The sequence below is a fragment of the Ctenocephalides felis genome, unplaced genomic scaffold (assembly GCF_003426905.1).
Source record: "Ctenocephalides felis isolate EL2017-DRISC unplaced genomic scaffold, ASM342690v1 CF-g0.4_SCAFFOLD_00845, whole genome shotgun sequence".
NCBI lineage: Eukaryota > Metazoa > Arthropoda > Insecta > Siphonaptera > Pulicidae > Ctenocephalides > Ctenocephalides felis.
The window spans coordinates 10,904,112-10,925,473 of record NW_020536999.1 but is presented as its reverse complement, the minus strand read 5'-3'; the positions used below and the strand labels follow the sequence as shown (position 1 = coordinate 10,925,473).

Here is a 21,362-nt window from a genome sequence, read left to right as displayed (position 1 = left end):
ATTGTTAAAATACTACTGTAGATTCGGTTGTCAGTAAAGTCATTTTTGTAACTGCCTTCAAACGCCAATATTAAATAGTGGTGTATGGCATTGTGCCTTAAGGCAAATTGCCGAAACTTCCCGTACCGTAATGAAAATATTCGAGAAATTTTAAACGTTTTCAAATATATTATTACAAATACTGTAACTTTCATTACTTTTGCTATTTCTCTTGTTATATCTGAGCAAATCAAATGTGAATCATAAATCAATTTATCTCTAGAACAATCGTCATTTCATTTCGATTTCAATTTAAAAAAAAAATAGTTGCCTGATTTACACAAAATTGAAAAAGTGCTCCCGTATAGTCACAGTCTAAACGTCATTTGCAAATAATTCTGTGCGACATTTTCACTTATACTGTGCTTAGCTTGGCGGCATTTTCACGTTTTTCAATAGTTTTCACATAATTGGAAAAGTGCTCGAGTACTTATACAGTCTAAACGCACTAGGGTAAACATTTGTACCAGAGTGGCGCTTAGACTGTGCTTAGCCTGGGTAATTTTTTGAATTTTTAAAAGATGTAAAATTTTTTATCCTCAAAAGCAATTGTTTTGTCAATACAAGCAGAAAGTTTTTTATATCATTCAAATCGGACGCTTAGTTCACTCAAAAACTGCCATTTTTTGCACATTTAGCTCTGTATCTTCAAAATGGCGGGACCTGTCTTTGCTAAAAACTAATCACCCCTTCCACCAATCATTACAAATTGAATATTTTTTAGATCATTCAAATCCGATAATCCGTTCTCTCAAAAACTCGATTTGTATTTTCTGCACTCTTTGCTCCGTATCTCCGAAACGGCTGGACCTGCCTCTGCCAAAAACTAATCAGCACTTATCCCTATCAATAGAAATCGAATATTTTTTGAACCATTCAAATCGGTTGATCCGTGTGCCCGAAAACGTGGACGAAAAAATGAGGACATACAAAACACACATACACACATCCATTTAGTTTCCGAGGTATGCCAGTAAAATATTCAGAATCCTTCAAAACGTCGAGAAATAAAATTTTCATTTTTGATTTTCGGCCCATTACTATAACTACCCTACGGGAAGTTAATAATAATAATAATAAACTATATAGTACTTACTTAAGATTTATTTCCTCTTTATCATCCGTCGACATTTTGACAAAAATATTAATAAATCTACCACAAACTTTCTGTCACCAAAACCCTGTCACATTTTTTTGCAAACTTTCGTTTTTTAAATATTTTTAAAATAGTTTCAAAATTAAGTACACAAAAATTTTTATCAAAAAAAAGTTGGCACAAATTGTAAATAATTATAAAATAAACTTTGACATTAGTAAAAAATATACAACAACGTCAATTGTTTTTTTAGAGATTTTTTTTTTATCTATCAACCCTTAGAAACTATGGGAGGAAATAATTAAACAAAAAATCTCCCTTCCAATTAATTTTATAACAGTGATGACAGATACAAGATTATATGGAGCTCTTTATATTTACATCAAATGTAATAATATAAAATTATAAATGCAATATACATAAAACAATGATATATATGTAAGAGATAGTGTAGATATTATGTAATTTAGTATATGGCTAATGTACCAGTTTATAAAGCCAATAAAATAATAAAAAAAAAAAAAAAAAAAAAAACCCTTAGAATAAAAATAACGTAGTGTAGACACAAAATTTATCAAATTAGTTGTTAGTGTAAATAATAAATAAAAAATTAATATATTAATTTATGTGTGATTTATAAGTACGTATTTATAAGATAGACAAAAAAAGTATAAATAGATCGCAATACGACCGCTTTGCCTTAAGGGGCACAACTAGTGTAACCGCCTAAAAAAAAATGTGATTTTTGGGAATTTATATTAAAAAAACTACTTTATCAATCATTTCAACATTTCAGGAATATATTTATACATGTTTTAAGAATACATAGTAAAATTTTTGAAGAAAAAAATTAAATATTTTTTAAGTTATCGTCGATCTCCAACGGCGCGACAAAAAAAGCCCTTCACTGCTACAGTGATTCCGTTCTTCTACGTGGATGAAATTTAAAAAAAAATTCTCCTTAAACTAGATAATACTGTCTGTAAAATGAACTACGATAAAGAAAAAAATCAATAATTGACAAAATGACGGCGTTTTTAGAATAAAAGGCGAATTTTACCCAAAATTTTGGACGTTTTTGGCCTGCCAAAATTCGATTTTGGATCCAATCAAAAAATCGATAGTTCAATTTACGGAGAACTTTATATAGAACATGTAAAAAAATGATAGTGATCGGATCATTTGTTTTTGGGTAATCGAGAAAAACGCGTTTAAAGATTAAATGATCGTTATACTATATACTCGTATATACTATATATATACTCTTTAAATGGCTGTGACTCAAAAACTATTTAAGATATCGATTTAAAATTTTGGTATGTTATTTTTAAAGGTATATCCTATCGAAATATGGAAAAATTGAAAAATCGATTTTTTGAAAATTTCACACTAGTTGTGCCCCTTAAATTTTAATCGTTTCCGCACTCCATAGAGTGCGCCACTAACTCTAGCACGTAAATTTACCCATAGATCTAGTTTATATTTCTAATTCAACTATGACCATTATCAAAAGCAATATTATCATTAGAATTCGAGTTATCCAAATCGTCTCTTTTACTTTTACTCAACACACCAACTCCCACACTATGATCCTGTTTGCTCAGCAATTTAGGACCACTTAAAGATATGACTATTGCTCCAAGAGGAGCTGTTACTATGATACTTAAAATGCTGATTGTCAAAATAATTTCTGCATAATGTTTTTCATCAGCTGTCGAACTGGCTGGTAGAAGGTTTAGGGCAACTGGACCAAGGGCAGCCTAAAGAAATAAAAGACAACTGGAGTTACCCAAATTCGATATATGTACAGTGGTACCCCGATGTACGAGCTAAAGAAACGATTTATTGCTTCGACATACTCACAAAATTCGAGCTTTGAGCAATAAAAGTTTTCTAGAAAAATGTTAATGACAAAATGAAATATAAACTAGTGGTGTATGACATCGTGCCTTAAGATAAATTGCTGAAACTTCCCGTACCAGAATTAAATATTTGAGAAAAGAAAATTAATAAACAATAAATATTGATCAATTATTAATAACAATTGTTTTAAATATTTTCAAAGAGATAATTATAATCACTATATATAATATCGTTCATAAAATACACAGTGACGATCTTATGGCTCAAAACACTTAAGAATGTTTACATCAACAAGAGATGCCAAATGAATCCATCTGAAAATATATTTCTTACGATTACAATAACGCATATGAAATATATACATTTTTAAACTGAATTGCAAATTTGAAATTCATATTTAAATTATAACACTTTGTAAACTTTCGAAAATTTTGAATACTAGAATTAAACATTCAAGCATAAAAAAAATAATAATCAATAAATATTGATCAATGATTGATAACAATTGTTTTAAATATTTTCAAAGAGATAATTATAATCACTATATATAATATCGTTCATAAAATACACAGTGACGATCTTATGGCTCAAAACACTTAAGAATGTTTACATCAACAAGAGATGCCAAATTAATCCATCTGAGGATATATTTCTTACGATTACAATAACGCATATGAAATATATATACATTTTTAAACTGAATTGTAAATTTAAAATTTATGTTTGAAGCATAAAACTTTGTATATTTTTGAAAATTTTGAAAAACATTTTTCTGAAAATTTTCAAATTTGTTTGAACCGTATAAGTGAAGTTCAAAAATTAAAAGTCGTGGTACGGAACCCAAAAATATTCTAACAAAATCAGTACTCGTATTTGAAATCTCTATAAAATATGTGATAATTTATTTAATTTTACTTTAATTACCCAGGCTAAGCACAGCCAAAGCGCCACTCTCGTACAAATGTTTACCCGAGTGCGTTTAGACTGTTTATGTTCTGGAGCACTTTTCCAATTTTGTGAAAACTATTGAAAAATGTAAAAATGCCGCCAAGCTAAGCACAGTATAAGTGAAAATGTCGCACAGAATTATTTGCAAATGCGTTTAGACTGTGACTATACGGGAGCACTTTTTCAATTTTGTGTAAATTAGGCAATTATTTTTTTTTTGAAATTGAATTCGAAATGAAATGACGATTGTAAATGTTCTGGAGATGAATTGATTTATGATTTACATTTGAGTTGCTCAGATATAATAAGATAGCAAAAATAATGAAAGTTGCAGTATTTGTAATAATATATTTGAAAACGTTAAAAATTTCTCGAATATTTCATTACGGTACGGGAAGTTCCAACAATTTGCCTTAAGGCACGATGCCATACACCACTAGTTAAGATTCGACACGAAAAAAACTCGTATGTCGGGGCACCACTGTATTTGTGAGTATTATATTACCTGTACAGTGGCTTTTGCCATCCACGACAAAGACACAAAAACCAATTCCTTCTTGTTCAAATTTTCATTGAACATAACCAGACTTGTGCAAGACACTCTCATGAACACACCAATTACTAAACATGCTAAACCACATAACAATATGTATGTATCCAATTCTGAAAACTGCAAAAAAAAACATTATGTTGGTTACCAAAATAATTTGTACTAAGTGCCTATTTTTACCTTGACTTGGGCACCAGCTGTAGAGAACAGGAGTGGTTCAAATCCGACCCACAAAATTGCAAAAAAGTCCACCACTGCATTTTTTTTAATATTCCAACCCTGCTTTTGGTAAAATACAGTGCTCACAAATGATGCTGTCACAACTGCTAATGGACCAGCTCCTGAAGTAACCAAATTGGTAATAATTGACAAAAACAAGGACATTGAATTCGCGGTTTAAATATTGATTAATATGATCACTGATGTGTATTTAGTTATTGGTTTCTAAGAAAATATTTTATTTTTGGTGTCACAAAAATTTCTGATAACTTTTCGAAAAGTTGGCATAAAGTTGTTTTCGAGAAACTAAGGCAATTGTGTCATAAATGCTCAAACTTTTAGTAAGATATTACTAACTTGTTTAAAGATTTTGCACAGTATGAAAATCATTTATGTTAACATCTTATTTTCCGTACCTTCAAATCCTACATAAGTAGCTCCAAAAACCGAAGTAACACCTCCAGTAAGCAGCATCAGAATCCTCAAACTAGCCAAATTTTTATCATCAGGATGTGGAAAATACTTCGCCAAAAATCCCCAAACTGCACCAAGACCAGCCCCACCGATTACACACACTGGCACTTGGGCAATTTGGTAACCTAAATAAATAATTATTAACTAGTGGTGCATGGCATCGTGCCTTAGGGCAAATTGCTGGAACTTTCCGTACTAAAAACTAAACATTCGATGAATAAAAATAATCAATTATCAATAAAAAAGATTCAATAATTTATTACAATTGTTTTAAATATTTTTATATATTATAATAATAATAATATTATAATAAATTAGATCATTTATTATAAGTACTGTAAATTTATAAGTGCTTAAATTGTGGGATTTGGGACCATCCCACCCCTTTGGTGATATGTAGTGATATTTAAAATTAGCCCACCAAACATTTTTTTTATACAATTTATTTTTGTTAATCGAGACTTTAATGTCTTATTTACAAAATTGATATGAGCAAAAGAATTAATACAAAAATACAAAAAAATGCAATAAATTGAATATAAAATGAAAAAAGAGCCCACCAAACATTACGACCATTTCTACACCCTTTGCGCTCCATTACTCCGAAACGGCAAAATTGCCTTTTGCAAAAACGCCTCGCGATCGAGTATAAACCGAATGTTTTTTCAATCATTCAAATCGGTTATCCCATACTATCGAAAATATCGAGGATATTTGTTTGAACCATATAAATAAACTTCAAAGTTGAAAATCTTGGTACGGAACCCAAAAAATTGACACAAAATGTGTACACATTATTAAAATCTCTATAAAATATCTAATAATTTGATGTGCATTTGTCTAACAAACATTTTTGGCCTCCAAATGGCTTTTTTTAAGGTTTTTTCATTGATAGTACATAACCGCTGGACCTGCCTTTCCAAAAATTTAAATAGTTCTTCGTGTAGCCAATACAAATAAAATTTTGAATTATTCAAATCGGACACTTCGTTGTCTCAAAAACTGTATTACTATTTTTGACACATTTTGTCCCGTATCTTCGAAACGGCTGGACCTGCCTTTGCCAAAAACTAATCAGCATGTCTACTTATCAATACAAATCGAATGTTTTTTGAATTATTCAAATCGGTTGATCCGTGTTCCCGAAATCGTCTACGAAAGTTTCTATCCGCACACACACATACTTTCTAATATATTTTCCAAGCATATTTTCTAAGCTATACCAAAATGTTCAGAAACCTCTGAAGCGTAAAAATATATAAAAAAATTCATTTTAGATTTATTTACGATTACTATAACTTTTTATACGAGAAGGTAAAAAAGACAGGGTGTAAAAGAGGTCAAGACAAAAATAAAAGTTACCTATTGAGTCATCTGAAAACAAAAGACTGCTCAGTATCCCAAAAACAGAAATGCTGGTAGCATCGTCTATGCCTGCAGCAGCCACAATTAAGGTAGGAATGCCCTTTTCGACTCCATAACCCTGTGCACTCAATCTGAACAACGTTGGCACAATTACAGCTGGTGAAACTGCTGCTATAAGACAACCTGAAAATAGACTTTGGTTATAAAAAATGCAACTGAATGGATCATTTTATTTCTATGTCTTTTACCCAGCATGAGTGACCACAACCAAGGCATTTCCAACCAGTAATGTCCCAAAAGAGTCACCACAATCCACTCCACTGCCCAAGGGACTATCCCCAATTTTAAAATAGCACCATAAAGTTTCCTGAATGCACCTGGATCCATTCCTAAACCTGCTCGACTTAAAATAACTACCAGGGCCATCTTGCGGAGTTTGGCGATGACTGGTGCGTTAGGAGTTCCTTCTATTGTTACCCATTTTAGATTCTACCAGGAAAAAACTTTAAAGTGCCAAATCAGTTTTTATGTATTTTTCTCCCTTACCTGGAATAGGATTCCGACCAAAAGCATTCCAATAAGTCCTGGCATTCGGAATAATATACACAGTTTTCCTGCTAAAAGTGCTACTAATGTCATAATGAATAAACCAAAGAGGTCGCCACCTGGTGCAGCCGTGAAACCAACCAGGAAGAATAATATTAGCCAGGAAAGGATAACTGAAATAGATAATTGTTTCGATAATTTTTTTTTTTGACGTTTTATTATTGATTTATTAACTTCCCGAAGTAGAAGTTTATGTTTTCATAAGAAAATCCGATTTGCTAATTTTATGTTTTCTCGCCGTCAAAAATTGAAAAGCTTTTAATTGTTTTAGTTTGCCTTACAAGATTTTAGGACATTTTTATAAATTTATCTGAATAACTCACAAATTTTATATCGCACACTCTTTTTTGGTTATTTCAGTAGAAACTAGATAAAATTTACATAAAATTCACATAAACAGTCTTATAAACTTTCATACAAAATTTTGTATGAATCCCATGTCAACTCGTCCTTATGTATCATCCTGGGTTTTCCATAACGGATTTTAAAACATTTGTTTCATTTTTTTTAATAATTTGAAAATTTTGTACCGTTCACTCTTTTTTAGTTATTTCAAGACAAACTAGATAAAATTTACAAAAATACCATGTAAACAGTCTTATACACTTTCATACAAAATTTTGTATAAATCCATGTACTATCCTGAGTTTTCCATGCAAGATTTCAAGACATTTATTTAATTTTTTTTAATAACTCGAAAATTTTGTATTGCACAATCTTTTTTAGTTATTTCAAGAGAAACCAGATAAAATTTACAAAAAATTCACATAAACAGTCTTATAAACTTTCATAAAAAATTTTGTAAAAATCCCATGTGAACTCTTCCTTATGTATCATCCTGAGTTTTCCATACAAGACATTTATTTCATTTTTCTTAATAACTCGAAAATTTTTGTATCGCGAACCTGTTTTTAGTTATTTCAGGAGAAACTAGGTAAAATTTACAAAAATTTCACATAAACAGTCTTATACACTTTCATACAAAATTTTGTATAAATCCTATGTGAACTCTTTCTTATATTTTATCCTTAGTTTTCCATACAAGATTTCATGACATTTATTTCATTTCTTTTAATGAATGGAAAATTTTGTACCGTGCACTCTTTTTTAGTTATTTCATGAGAAACTAGATAAAATTTACAAAAATACCATGTAAACAGTCTTATACACTTGCATACAAAATTTTGTAAAAATCCAATATCAGCTCATCCTTATATATTATCCTAATTGTAAGAATTCAGGATATTTTTTTACATTTTGCTTAATAACTCAAAAATTTTGTATCAAATACTCTTTACCCTTTATTAATTTATTGACGAGTATATCTATTATCTTACCAATTAGTGTCAAGGTAAGAATCCTTCTAAATCCTTTGGCAAATATTTTGGATTTCCATCGATCATGATTCGTTCTGTTTCCTGAAGATCGATTTTCGACATCGATATTGTCCACATTGCGTTTTTGAACATCTGTAAGAAAATTTGATAAAATAGAATAAAATTGCTTAATATAATATATGTAATTCTGGAAACTAGGTGCGAGTGAAATTTCGCCTTAAGGCATGTTGCATGTTCCTAATTATTTAGCACTCACCTAAAATATCTGTAGATCCGTACTTTGTTGTCATATCAATTTCCTCAGTAGGTTCGAAACTTTTATTTTCCATTTTATTTTTAAAATTTATTAAGTTATTTAAAATAATTATTTAACACTATAATTAAACAGAATCTAAATTTAAGAAAAAGAAACTTTTATAACTAAAAAAATTCAGAAATAAAAAGAGAAAAAAGAAAGAGAAAGATAGAAAAAGAGAAGAGGCAGAAATATTGTCAGAGGTAGAGAAATATTAAACAATTTTGCTCTGTTAATTTTGCACGACAAGCACTTTTTTCATATAATTATGAATATTTCCAAAATTTGTAAGAAAACTTATCGATTTTAGTATTTACTATCAAAGTAGACATAATAAAGCATAACGTATTAAAATTTCAACAATATAGAATCGATAGAAATATTTTAGAAATAATTTGGAATATGCTCTATTGATTTATCCCTTTGAATCTAGGATAACTATGTACTTTTCCCATAAATTATAAATATATCGAAAAATTGTGAGAAAACTTGTCGATTTTAATATTTGTTGTCGTAGTAGACATATTACAGTATAGTATATTAAAATTACCATTATTTGAAATCTATAGGAATATTTTAATAATAATTTGAAAAATGCTTTTTCATTTATTAATTTTCTATCGAGCATGTCGATGCACTTTTCTCAATAAATTCTAAATATTTCAAACATTTGTAAGAGAACTCGATTTTAGTATTTGTTGTCATAGTAGACATATTACAGTACAACATAGTGCAATTACAACATTTTAGAAACATTAGAAATATTTAACAATAATTTGAAAATACTTATTTGATTTAGCCATTTTGCATCTAGGATGTAGATGTTCTTTTCTCAATAAATTATTAATATATCAAAAAATTGTTACAAAACTTATCGATTTTAGTATTTATTGTCATAATATTCACATTAAAGTATAACATATTGAAATTACAACATTTTAGAATTGCAAAATGCTTTAATGATTTACCCATTTTGTATCTAGGATGTTGATGTACTTTTCTCAATAAAATGTACTTCTTTCAAAAACTTAGGAAAGAAATTTATTCCAATTATTCAAACAAATATTCAAAATAATAAATTATCATTCGTATTATTAAATAGTATAACCGATCTTGTAAAATAATTAATTAATGTATTTAAAACAAATATTCATGCTAATGATTTATTATTAATTTATGCATAAAAATTGGCTTGAACTAAAATTTGATATGAATCATTACCCAAATATTACTTTTTTAATTCAATTTAAATTATAAATAATATATAACTTACAACAACAATCTCTCTCATAAAAAATTTAATAATCTAATATTAAAACAAATCAGCTTAACACTTTTAAAAGAAATATTTTACAGAATTAAAATTAATATTTATTATTTAAACTAGATGTTGAATAAAGGTTTTGCAAATCACAATTATTGAATTGATATTAAAATAACTAGCACGTTTTAAACAAAAGCAAATGATTAAAAAAATAAACTAGTGGGGCGCATGGCATCGTGCCTTAAGGCAAATTGCTGGAACTTCCCGTACCAAAAATTATTTTTTTTTAATAAGATTAACATTTTTGAAAAAAAATTACTCTGAAAAAATAGATTTTTGAGAAACTATAAATTTTTGACAAAAACTGACTTTTTGTTGAAAAATTTATTTCTAAATATTTTGGAAATTTTGAACTTTTTTTCAAAACAATTCTACTGTTTTAAATGCATAGATACGAAATATCGAAGCGCGTAAGCGCCGCGTCGCCGTCTAACGGATAAACATTGGTACGGAACCCATAGGAATGTAAACAAAATTTATACTTATTGTTAAAATCTCTATAAAATATCTGATAATTTGATGTGCATATGTCTAATGTCTAATGATTATTGTTGACCGCCAAATGGTATTTTTTTTAGTTTTTTTTACTAGATCTCCGAAACCGCTAGACCTATTTTCATGAAAATTTGATAAGTGTTCATCTTGTACGCACACACACACACATACATCAATTTTCTCCAAGGTATGCCAACATATTCAGAAACGTAAAGATAAATAAAAATTTTCATCTTCGATTTTTTTGCGATTACTATATCTTACCCTACGCAAAGTTAATTATAAATAAATCAATTTATCATCTCCAGAACATTAACAATCGTCATTTCATTTCGAATCAAATTTCAAAAAAAAAATAGTTGCCTAATTTGCACAAAATTGAAAAAGTGCTCCCGCATAGTCACAGTCTAAACGCATTTGCAAATAATTCTGTGCGACTTTTTCACTTATACTGTGCTTAGCTTGGCGGCATTTTCACATTTTTCAATGATTTTCACAAAATTGGAAAAGTGCTCCAGTACATAAACAGTCTAAACGCACTTGCGTAAACATTTGTACCAGAGTGGCGCTTAGACTGTGCTTAGCCTGGGTGATTTTTTGAATTTTTAATCCAAAATTACAAAAAAAATTTTTTGAAAAAAAAATTCGAAAGAAAAAATTTTTTTTTCCAAAATCAATTATTTTGTTGAAACAAGCAGAAAGTTCTTTAAGTCATTTAAATCGGACACTTAGTTCTCTCAAAAACTGCCATTTTTTTAACATTTTGCTCTGTATCTCCGAAACCGCTGGGCCTACCTTTGCCAAAAACTAATCAGCACATCTCCCTATCAATAGGAATCGAATGTTTTTTAAACCATTCAAATCGGTTGATCCGTTCTCTCAAAAACTCGCTTTCTATTTTCTGCACTCTTTGCTCCATATCTCCGTAACGGCTGGACCTGCCTTTGCCAAAAACTAATCAGCACATCTACCTATCGATAGGAATCGAATGTTTTTTAAACCATTGAAATCGGTTGATCCGTGCGCCCGAAAACGTGGACGAAAAAACGCGGACATACAAAACACACACACACACACACACACACATCCATTTTTTCTGAAGTATGCCAAAATGTTCAGAAACCTTCAAAACGTCGAGAAATGTAAAAATTTTTGATTTCGATTTTTGGACGATTACTATAACTTACCCTACGGGAAGTTAATATAATAATATATATTTAATGTTTAAAATTTAAACTATTGCACAACAAATGATAAAAAATCACAAGAAAAACTGTTCCTTTGTAATTATCATCTGCGAAAAAAATTCGCACTAAATATTTCGAACACGAAACCGTCACATGTTGAAATTTCATTCGATTTGATGGAATTTGTTTCCGTGACGTATATACACGTCATTGTGATTCGGGCGACAAATTCAAACTAATTGGCAACTTATTAACACAATTTGAGAGCAGAAATACAATGTTGATATATACACAAATATATATATATATATATATATATATATATATATATATAAATTTCAAATCTTATCATCACTTGATATCATGAGTGTTTATCTTTTTTTTATTTAGCAACTCGTTCGAATTTTAAATATTTAACTAGTGTTGTATGATAGTAAAAAATGTATTTTTAGAACATTAGAATTTATAAATGAACATGTTAATAATTTATTTATTAACCAACTTATTATTTTTACCAACTATTATTTTAAAATCATAATGCGAATTGCAATACAAGAATAATTTGCAATATAAGAAGAAGAGTACACTATATTTTTTAAATTATTTTTAAAATATTTTTAACCATTCTAAAGTATTGAAATTTTGATATTTTATACCTCAATATGTCTACTATGATAGCAAATACTAAAATCGATAAGTTTTCTTACAAAATTTGGAAATATTTATAATTTATGAAGAAAAGTACACCGACGTCCTTGATACAAAAATCAAAACAAAAAGCATTTTTCAAATTAATAATAAAATATTTTTATCGCATTTAAAGTGTTGTAATTGTAGTATGTTATACTTTATTGTGTATACTACAATAACAAATATGAAAATTAATAAGTTTTATAACAAAATTTTGAATTATTTAAAATTTATTGGAAAAAGTACCGCGACAACTTGGATACATAATGGATAAATCAAAAAGCATTTTTCAAATTATTAGAAAAATATTTTTATCGCATCTTAAGTGTTGTAGTTTTAGTATGTTATACTTTAATATATCTACTATGACAACAAATACTAAAATCAATAAGTATTCTAACAAATTTTTCAAATATTTGTAATTTTTTTTAGAAAAGTACGTGGACATTCTTGATACAAAATATATAAATTATAGGAGCATTTTTAAAATTATTATTAAAATATTTTTTTCGCATCTAAAGTGTTGTAATCGTAGTATGTTATACTTTAATATGTCTACTATGATAACAAATAATAAAATCGATAAGTTTTCTCACAATTTTTTGAAATATTTATAAGTTAGTGAGAAAAGTACATCGACATCTTAGACAAAAAATAGATAAATTAAAAAAGCATTTTTCAAATTATTAGAAAATATTTTTATCGCATCTTAAGTGTTGTAGTTTTAGTATGTTATACTTTAATATATCTACTATGACAACAAATACTAAAATTGATAAGTATTCTAACAAATTTTTGAATTATTTATAATTTATTGGGAAAAGTACCGCGACGTCCTAGGTACATAAAACAGAAAGCATTTTTTAAAAAAATTAATAAAACATGTTTTTCGCATCTAAATTATTGTAATTTTAATATATAAAACCTTAATGTGTTGACTATGATAACACATACTAAAATCGGTGAGGTTTCTTACAAATTTTGCTAAATTTTTGATTACTTTAAACACACTTTAAAAATTATTATAAAATTTTTGATAGATTTAGTTTAGATTTGATTATTTTAAACATCTTTTGAAATCATTAATATACAATTATATATATATATATATATATATATATATAAATATATATATATATATATATATCAATATTTTTTATTATTTTAATTAAATTGTATTGTAGAATACATTACATGAAAACGATATCGGATTATTTTTATTTTTGTGTCAACAGATGTTGCCAGGAATAAAATATACATAAATTGACTCGTTTTTTCCCCAGATTTCTGTGTTTTATTAAATTTCAGTAAAATGTAATGTATTGAAACGATATGCTTTTTAATTTAATTCAAAATTAATTACAAAATGTTTTTTAATCATTAATTATGCCAAAATAGATTTGCTTTTAATTGTGACCAGATAATTTTATTTTTATATAATTTTTATTAGGTTTTTTTTTAATCCAATTAAAATCGATAAAAGCGTCAAAATAAAATGCCGATTAATTTTTTTCTGTGAAGATTAGTCGAGCAGTTTCTTTGCAATAAAAAAAATTTGTAGAAAGTTCTAATAGGCATGTTAAATAAAAAGTTAAATAGCTGAATTATATGTTATTATTTTAATTTTATTTACAATATTTCAACCATAAAATATTATTATTATACAGTATATTTACAAAACATTTAACATCTTAAATATTAATAATAAATCTATGTTTTGTAACTAATATATTTTTACAATTTAATACGTTTAAGTCCGATAAATTAATATGTACAGTTTAAAATTAAAATTAATATTTAAAACAGAATAAAATTTAATTTGCAATGCCAAGTTAAAATATAGTGAAATCGATATTTAATTTTTTAATATGTAAATATAACAATTATATGATATTTAATATAAAACTGAAATCCGTAAATAAAAATGAATTAGAATGAATGTAATTTGAAAACAAATATGAATATGTAAGTTTCTTTATAATCAAAAGTATATATTAAAATTTACAAAAAAAAAACCTAAACACATTCGCAAAATTCATAATAGCTGGAATTTTTGTAATACTTTAGTACTAGCATTTACAATTAGTTCATAATGCAAAAAAATATGTTATTTACACAAAAATATTATTTACACCTCATTCACTTTTCCAAAGTTTCTAAGTTTGTTTTTATTAATTTAATTTTTGTCACCAAAGCACTTCAATGTCAAAAATATTTATATGCAAATAATTTTTTTAAATTTAATGCACTTTTTTATTTAATTATTATAATTATTAACAATTGCACAAACGCCATATGCAAAAAATGAAATTGTTGAAGTTTGGAACTCGCGCTTCTAACTGGAATAAAAAAATGCAAAAGTTAAAAACTTAATTTATATTAATTACTTTTGTTATTAATCTAATTATTTAAAAGTGCAATTGAAACATCTAAAGTGCAACGTGCATAAAGAAACATTCGCTAAAAACATGCTCGGTGGAATAAATATTAAAACAAGTTCGACGGAATAGAAACAACCAAGTGCAAGTTGTGAAAAAACGCTTATTGGGGCAATTCTGCAGTAACAGAGCTCATAAAATAACGTCGTTATGGCAACGTTCTCTTATGCTTGTTCTTGGCAGTGAAAATTATGAAAATGTTCACCTATTTGCTGTGCGATCAGGCGTTCTCCCTTGCTTTGTTTATATGTAAAATACGCCTGATCGCACAGCAAACAGATTGGTATTTTTATAATTTGTTCAGTGTTCACTCGCCATGTAAACCATTTAAAATATATAATAAAAGCTGATGCTCATGAACTTACCTAATAAAAGTGCTTCTCTATGATCCAACAATTGTGGCATCCTGTATTGCATTTCACTCTGCAAACCTCTGTCGTATTCGTCTAAAACTCTTTCGTCTAGTAAATTATCTACATTGCTTTCTATATTGTGCTCCTCACCTGGAAATAGATAACTTTCATTAAAATTCTACATTGGATAACAACTTTTTAGCTAAATTTTAAACAATTTAGCAGACAACTCCTGTTGAGCCAAAAAATTGATTCTAACAATTTATCAACTAGACAAAGTAGAAAAACAAGGAGAAAAATATCAGTGTCATAATTGGTTACTTTTCGGGCACATAGTGAATACTTGTTATAGCAAAAATAAGATTGTAAAAGTATTTTAAGGAGGGAACCTGCTTTAGAGGCTTAAAAAATCGTTTTTTTGCAAAAATGTTTTCCAAAACTAGCCAAGAATATATCCCTAAAATTTCAGAAACAATTTCAAATTATTTTCGGAGTTACAGAAAAACGAAAACTTCGACACGCGATTTCTCGGTTTTTAATTTTTTCGATTCTTCCTAATTGGCGAGAAAGATAGGAAAAAAAACTAGACATTCCATCGAAACGTGACAAAATTCGTTGTATTCAGGATTAAATTCTATTCTAGTTGAACCTAAAAAAACTAAAAAAAAAGTTATAATTAACCCACTTTTTAAACAATCTAAAGTGAAATTTTGTATCAAAAAACATGATTTTTTTCAAGTTGCGAAAAATTGTTGAATTTCTCATTTTTTCCTAGATTTTTTAGGTTCAACTAAAATCTATACTATTGAAAATATATATTTGTTTTGATTTTTTGTTTCGGATAGAAATTGTGACTTGTATCTTTCCTGCCAAATGATACCTGCATATTATGACATATATTTTAATAAAAATTTGAGAACTAGTGGTGTATGGCATCGTGCCTTAAAGCAAATTGCTGGAACTTCTCGTACCGTAATGAAATATTCGAGAAATTTTAAACGTTTTCAAATATATTATTACAAATACTGTAACTTTCATTATTTTGGTATGATTGTTATATCTGAGCAAATCGAATGTAAATCATAAATCAATTTATATCCAGAACATTAACAATCGTCATTTCATTTCGAATTCAACTTCAAAAAAATAATTGCCTAATTAATTTTCACAAAATTGAAAAAGTGCTCCCGTATAGTCACAGTCTAAACGCATTTGCAAATAATTCTGTGCGACATTTTCACTTATACTGTGCTTAGCTTGGCGGCATTTTCACATTTTTCAATAGTTTTCACAAAATTGAAAAAGTGCTAACATGAACAGTCTGAACGCGCTTGGCTAAACATTTGTACCAAAGTGGCGCTTAGACTGTGCTTAGCCTGGGTAATTTTTAAAATTTTTAATCCAAAATTACAAAAATATTTTATGGAAAATAAAATAGATGTAATATTTTTTCAGTTTCAAAAGCAATTGTTTTGGTAGATAGTTTTTTAGATCATTCAAATTGGACGCTCAGTTCACTCAAAAATTGCCATTTTTTGCACATTTAGCTCTGTATTTTCGAAACGACGGGACCAGCCTTTGCCAAAAACTAATCAGCACATCAATAGCAATCGAATGTTTTTTAAACCATTCAAATCGGTTATCAGTGCGCCCGAAAACGTGAACGAAAAAATGCGGACAAAACACACACACACACATCCATTTAGTTTCTGAGGTATGCCCCTTAAAAATGTTCAGAAACCTTCAAAACGTCGAAAAATGCAAAAATTGTCATTTTCGATTTTCGGCCCATTACTATAACTACCCTACGGGAAGTTAAAATTTTTTGAGTCTATTATTTACCTCCTCCGGCTGCCAACCTGGCAACACATTTAACCCTCATCGATCCCCCCTTGGCAAAATGCCCACTCTGCACAGTAAACTTCAAACCCAACCAGGAGCTGGACAAACCTGACAAAACCTGACCAGTTTTATCGGAATACGAAGAACTTATAGAATTGCTGCTTAATTGTGCTGGAACTGGCTGGTGCAAAAGGGCTGGACCTCTCACCTAAGAAAAATAAAATAATGGAAATATTTGGTTGATAGTAATTGACAGTAATTTTTTTAAACAGAACATACCAGTTGGTCGTTGATGTACCACTTTAAAATAGCTGGTGGATGTGATCGACCTGATGTACAGTTTAGTTGTAGTTCTTCACCAAGACCGTAACGGTCTCGGCCTCCTAAAATCCTTGGACCTTCTCGAGGTAAATCTAAAAAAAATAATAAAAAAAATTGATTGAAGTGAAACTTATTTGCTACTTATAAGATGGCATTTAAGTAAAAATAAATACGTCATATAACAATTTTGAATAATGTTTATCAGTAATATGGTAACACTCGTGATGCACACATTTATTAGTGTCAACCATTATACACATTTATATACTGACAAATTATAAATTATATATTTATAATAACATTAAAAATATGTATAATATTCAAAGACAATAATGTAATTAAAGCCATACTTCAAACATGACATGATCGGTTTGTCATTGTAATAAGCACTTAGAAACGAACCTTCATTAGAGATATGAAGTAATTGCTGATTATGTTAAACAAAGCCTAAACAAATATTGTTTTCGCGACTTCACTCATTGTGTAATAATTGTGTTTGAAGAACTTAATGTAATTAAAATTAACATACATTCATTAACTGCTTGTATTTTTTTTACTTTTTTGCGACGAATCATTGGCAGTCGACTCTTATATTATCTTATCTGCCGTAACGCACTTCCGTTGCATTTGTACGGATTTACACCCTAGTCGCGCCTAAAGAAGTTTTACTTCAAAAACATATACAACCCTAAATGTTCACCTTGCAAATTATTTGATTACCAAAATGACTTTTACGAAATAGGGGTTCGTTGTTGGAGGGTAAAAATTTGGGGCTGCGTGTATTCTTTAGCCACGAGTTCTAAAAAATAAAATAAAAAAAAAAAATTATGTAAATCGGTCAAGCCGTTTCGCAGGAATATCGGGACCACATGATCAACTCAATGACTCATAATTTTAACAGTATTGACCAAAGTAAAAACGCAAAACTTGAGAATCAAATTCAATTCAATTATTTTCTTTTGATGAGAAAATAATTGAATTTTTGGATTAATTTTATATAAAAATAATATAGTAAACTTTGTAATAAAAGCAAAACATTTATCATAAAATATTTTCATTAAATAATAATACTTCTACTTTTTAATTTTTACTTTTGCTATTTCCATTCGAGAATTAATATTATATCAGGTAGTTCGATTAGCATATTATTACTTTTAGACAATTATATAATTGTGTAAAAATAAAAATTTAATACTTTTTGCTGCTTAAATACTATTGACGTCACTGATATATTTTGCACTCTAAAGTATTGTTATTTCAGGCTATGGAAAAACCAGATTAAATGTATTTTGTTTCGTGTATTTTTCGGTATGTATATTCCTGATTGCCGTCATTCACGGCCAAAGATTGTCGTAGTTAGAAATATCACCCCTTACTATTCAATAAATTATACATTTGAGCTATTCACACTTGTATACAATTTCATTGTTCTGTATCTTTGAAGTAATACTTTGGTATTTTCTGGGAAAAAACCGTATACCTAAAATGTCATAAAACTGCCTGTGAGGCGAGAAAGCGATAACTTCCTTCCCAAAGCAAAAACGCAGTAACAGATTTAGTACCAGTTTAGGGAAGTCGGATATGACAAATACGGTGAGACAACTCCACTCGGATTCACTCCGAGGGAGGAGTTGTATCGGAGTGATAACTCCGGAGTGTGTTACCCATCTATATATATATATATATATATATATATATATATATATATATATATATATATATATATATATATATATATATATACTTTATCACCAGCTCTCTGTCTATTTTCATTGACAAAGCCCTCAGTATAAATCGCCCTGAACAGGGCTTATCCTAAAGGTACCGTAACGTGTAAACCTTCAAAGCACATTCGGATGTAATGGATGAACATCAATATTGCTCTTACTGAGGTGCAAGTAGATAAATTGAGATAGGGTTTCAAAAAAATTACATTTGGAAAGGATTGAAAATAGTAAAAGATATAAGTAAGTAATAGTAATAAAGATATAAGAAAGTATTCAACTTGTTAAGTTATTATTGAAGTAAAACTTCTTTAGGCGCGACTAGGTTGTAAATCCGTACAAATGCAATGGAAGTCCGCTTTTTAAAGAATGGGATTATATCGAAGCAAAAAAGTAAAAAAAATACCATCAATCAATGAATGTATGTTGATTTTAATTACATGAAGTTCTTCAAACACAATTATTACATGATGTGTGAAATTGTAAAAACAATATTTGTTTAGAATTTATTAATCAGCAATTACTTCATTTCTCTAATGAAGGTTCATTTCTAAATTCTAATTACAATGACAAACCGATCATGTCATATTTGAAGAATGACTTTAATAACACTATTGTTTTTAAATATTATACGTATTTTTAATGCCATTATAAATATATAATTTATAATTTATCATTATATAAATATGTATGATGGTCGACACTAATAAATGTGTGCATCACGAGTGTTACCATATTACTAATAAACATTATTCAAAATTGTTGTATAATGTATTTATTTTTATTTAAATGCCATCTTGTACAGTAGCAAATAAGTTTTACTTCAATCACGTGTAAACCTTTTTTTTTTAATATACAGATTTATTTCAACTTACAGACAACTGTGATGACACCTTCGCCTTGTACTGAAGCAAAAGAAGGAGCCTCTGCAGAAACCTCACACCGATAAAGACCACTCGTCTTCAAAGTAACTGCCCTTAAGAAAACTTGTTTGCTGCTGGATTTGTGGTGCTAAAAACCCAAAAACAACTTTCACCACTATTTTCACTTCAGCAGAATTTTAATCATGTATCTATTAACTCACCTCGACTTTTACCCCTTCGACTCTGTAACTGTGCAGGGCCGGACTGGCACCAGGGACGTATCTGAAGAACTCCTCGTCGTCCTTGTACCATTTAACAGAATACAAAGTTTCGCCTTGTAAATCGAAGAGGCATTGCAGAAGCGCGGATTCGCCCCTGGGGACGACTGCTGGAACTAGAACTCTCACTAGACGAAGACATAAGAGACCTGAAAATAAAGGAAATATTTTTATATTTATACTAACTGTACTTGCTATATAAAACATTTCTCATATATAAAAATGAATCGCAAAATGTGTTGATAAGCGCATAACTCAACAACGCCTGGACCGATTTGGCCAATTCTTTTTTTTAAATGTTCGTTGAAGTCCAATGATGGTTCTTACGTCAAGAAAAAATCGAAAAATTGCCCGGTAAACCCAAAAAAACAGCCCTTTTCTTCTTCTCATACAAACGTTTTCTAACTAAAACGTAGAATCAATTTGAGCTTTATTGCTATTATATAAAGTTCATATGAAATTACAAGCACTCACTGTATACTCCTTCTAAACGATTACTCGGATTTTGTTAAATCTTTCTAAGGTTTGTTAAGGAAATTTTCTAGGATGTATGTGATTTTAAAGCACTGGGATGTATGTGCAATATTGTAGAAATGAATGGAAAAAATTGCAAAAAACGACATGTCATTGTTTGCATTGTAAATAAATAAAAACTATCATCTGCCAAAAATTTCAATTTACTTATGAACCTAGACAATATTAGAATATGTATAATAAATTTATGATTATGAATAAGAAAAATGTAATGACTACATTATTATTGCCAAAAAGCAGCTGAGATTTGCTAGAAATTAAAATAATATAAAATACAGTATATGGGTACAGGACAACGTCTGTCGGGTCATCTAGTTTGTTATATAATTTGAATCTTTTAACGTATTTGAGTAAAGTATAAAAAACATTTGGCAAGTTTATATAAAATGAATCAGTCTTTGATATTGTCTTGAAAAAAGTCTCTATTACATCGCGGTATACTCATAAATAGCTTTGGAAATTGACGATCATTCTTAAAATATGTATTTGTTGGTGAAGTACATTTATTTATAATATATCCT

General features: G+C 28.6%; 1 protein-coding gene across 1 annotated transcript; it reads right to left on the bottom strand.

The window, feature by feature from the left end:
- Window positions 1-2,536: 2,536 nt before the first annotated feature.
- Window positions 2,537-20,514, bottom strand: LOC113377808 (sodium/hydrogen exchanger 9B2-like). The gene is made up of 14 exons (XM_026618234.1): window positions 20,499-20,514; window positions 20,251-20,456; window positions 20,042-20,177; window positions 17,401-17,534; window positions 17,122-17,329; window positions 15,292-15,429; window positions 8,498-8,629; window positions 7,101-7,273; window positions 6,803-7,043; window positions 6,552-6,737; window positions 5,132-5,314; window positions 4,677-4,837; window positions 4,452-4,616; window positions 2,537-2,895 (listed from the first exon to the last, which is right to left on the bottom strand). Exons 1-14 carry the CDS (start codon window positions 20,512-20,514, stop codon window positions 2,626-2,628), a joined length of 2,349 nt encoding a protein of 782 aa, XP_026474019.1. The 3' UTR covers window positions 2,537-2,625.
- Between the last annotated feature and the right edge of the window lie 848 nt (window positions 20,515-21,362).